The sequence below is a fragment of the Plasmodium reichenowi genome, chromosome 12 (genome assembly GCF_001601855.1).
Source record: "Plasmodium reichenowi strain SY57 chromosome 12, whole genome shotgun sequence".
Taxonomy (NCBI): domain Eukaryota; phylum Apicomplexa; class Aconoidasida; order Haemosporida; family Plasmodiidae; genus Plasmodium; species Plasmodium reichenowi.
In genome coordinates this window covers 903,870-906,421 of record NC_033657.1, presented here as the reverse complement: position 1 = coordinate 906,421, position 2,552 = coordinate 903,870, and the positions used below count along the sequence as shown (strand labels likewise).

General features: G+C 18.0%; 2 protein-coding genes across 2 annotated transcripts; one reads left to right on the top strand and one right to left on the bottom strand.

The window, feature by feature from the left end:
• Positions 1-464: 464 nt before the first annotated feature.
• On the top strand, positions 465-965 carry PRSY57_1224200 (splicing factor 3B subunit 6, putative; the record flags this gene model as incomplete). Its single annotated transcript, XM_012908663.2, has 2 exons — positions 465-520; positions 701-965. 2 exons carry the CDS (start codon positions 465-467, stop codon positions 963-965), a joined length of 321 nt encoding a protein of 106 aa, XP_012764117.1.
• Positions 966-1,589: 624 nt separating this feature from the next.
• PRSY57_1224100 (hypothetical protein) lies at positions 1,590-2,552 on the bottom strand (the record flags this gene model as incomplete). The annotated part of the gene is made up of 1 exon (XM_012908662.2): positions 1,590-2,552. One exon carries the CDS (start codon positions 2,550-2,552, stop codon positions 1,590-1,592), a length of 963 nt encoding a protein of 320 aa, XP_012764116.2.

The window sequence follows — 2,552 nt, the reverse complement described above, 5'->3', positions numbered from 1 at the left end:
TTTTTTTTTTTTTTTTTTTTTTTTTTTTTTTAAATTTAATTTAATATTTGTTATTTTAAATAAGTAATATCCATATTTTAAATAGTTACTTCAATATATATTTGGAATTTTTTTATTTCAATTTTAATAAAAAAATATATATATATTTAATAAAAATATGTAGAAAATAGAAAAATAGGATTATTAATATATATATATTAAAGTATGAAGTGGTATTTTATAAAAAAAAAAAAAAATTGAAGAATAACAAAATAAAGTCATTCATTTATTGTATTTTAATTGATACCTTAAAATAAATTATAATATTTCATTATATAAAACTATCTTTTTTTATATAGATATTTATATGTTTTATTTTATTACGTTTAATAAGGTTATTCCTTTATCCCATAAATAAAATAATTAAAATAAATATTATAGTTATATATATATTAAGTATATATTTGTGATAAAACAAGTTTGCAATGTCCAGAAGAAATATACGTTTACCTGCTGAGGTCAGCAGAATTCTTTATGTGAGGTAAGGCATAAAAGAAAAAAATAAAAATAAATAAATATATATATATATATATGTTTTTTTTTTTTTTTATGTACTTATGAGAAACATGTTCACATGGATAATATTATATACCTATATATTTTCCATTTTATAACATATTTTTTTTTTTTTTTTTTTCTTTTTTTGTTAATTTATTTGCAGAAATTTACCATATAAGATATCTGCTGATGAATTATATGATATTTTTGGGAAATATGGAACAGTAAGGCAGATAAGAAAAGGAAATGCTGAAGGAACAAAAGGAACATCTTTTGTTGTTTATGATGATATTTATGATGCAAAAAATGCGCTGGATCATTTATCAGGTTTTAATGTAGCTGGTAGATATTTGGTTGTCTTATATTATGACCCTGTAAAAGCTCAAAAGAAAAAGGAAATACAGGAAAAATTAAAAAATGAAAAGTAATTTTAGTAAAAAAAAAAAAAAAAAAAAAAAAGGAAACCAATTGTATAATTGGCATATTATTTATTTATTACGTATCAATTCAAAATAACATATCCCATAGGAAGATTAAAATGTAAAAAATAAAGAAAATTANAAAAAAAAAAAAAAAAAAAAAAAAAAAAAAAAAAAGAAAATTATATATATATATATATATATATGTTTTTTTTTTTTTTTTTTTTTTTTTTTTTGTTAAAATTTTATAAATGCATATGTAAATATTGTTCTACATTATAAGAAAAAATATTTAGATCATATTAATTAAATTTAATTTTTTTTTTTGTTATACATGAAGTAAAATATATTTTGATATATTTATATTTTCCCACTTTTTTTCTAATATATATATATATATATATATATATATATATATATATTGAATTAAAATTTTCATTTAAAAAACAATTTTTTTTAACAGTTATATTAATTTATGAAAATATATATATATATATATATATATATTTATGAATATATATTAACTAGTGACATATTTTATAATATTGTCCTATGTGAAAATTAAAAAATACTTAAAAAAATATTGATTTTAAAAATAAAAAAAAAATATATATATATATTTTAATTTATTGTTTATTTCTTTTTTGGAATTTTTTGTTTAGGTTTATGAAGATACACATAACCACCTTTCATTGTGTATACATTCATTTTAACAATTTTATATAAACGATAAGCAACTGAACCGACATATTTTTTATTGTATCCATATACATTAACAATGGTACCTGTTTTATCAACATTAATATTTACATATTTTTTATGCATAGTTAATACTCTTGTAATATCAATATTTTTAGTTCCTATACCTAAACGTACAAATAATTTTTTGACTTTTTTTGTTCTATAATTATTTTGAGTATTATTATTACTAGTCGTTTTGACATTTTGTGTATTTTCCACATTATTATTATGATCAGATTTATTTTCTACTACTTTTAAATCTTTTAGGGTATTTTTAAATGCATAATATTGTTTTATGTTATTCTTATAATTAGGTAATATAGGAGTATAATTTATATCTTCGTAATAACACTTGACACCCTTACCAGATAATACAATTTGAACAGAATATCCACATGTTAAATCTTTCATTTTATTTTCGATGGTTTTATTTTGAATACTTTTTTCATAGCAACTTGATATTAATGCTATATCTTTTTTAATTTTTCCTTCTTCTTCTATAAGCATATGATAAAATCCCATATTATAATTTTTATTAAAAAAATAATTACCTCCTAGTTTAGATACTGTTCCAGGCCATTTAGTAAAATAAAAATTTTTTTTTTTTATGAAATTGTTTATTAAACATTTCTCTTCATATCCATGTAAATTATTTTTGCCTACATTTGAATTATTGTTCCCTTCTTTTGAAAAAATACTGTATCCATAACTCCCTGACACACCAAAGTATCTTTTACAAATATCACTTTTTTTAATATTAGACCTTTTACTTAACCATTTGTTACAGAAATGGTATTTTTGAGCACTCAAAATTGAATTCCAATATTTCCTATTACATGGTAAATTATTTAACAT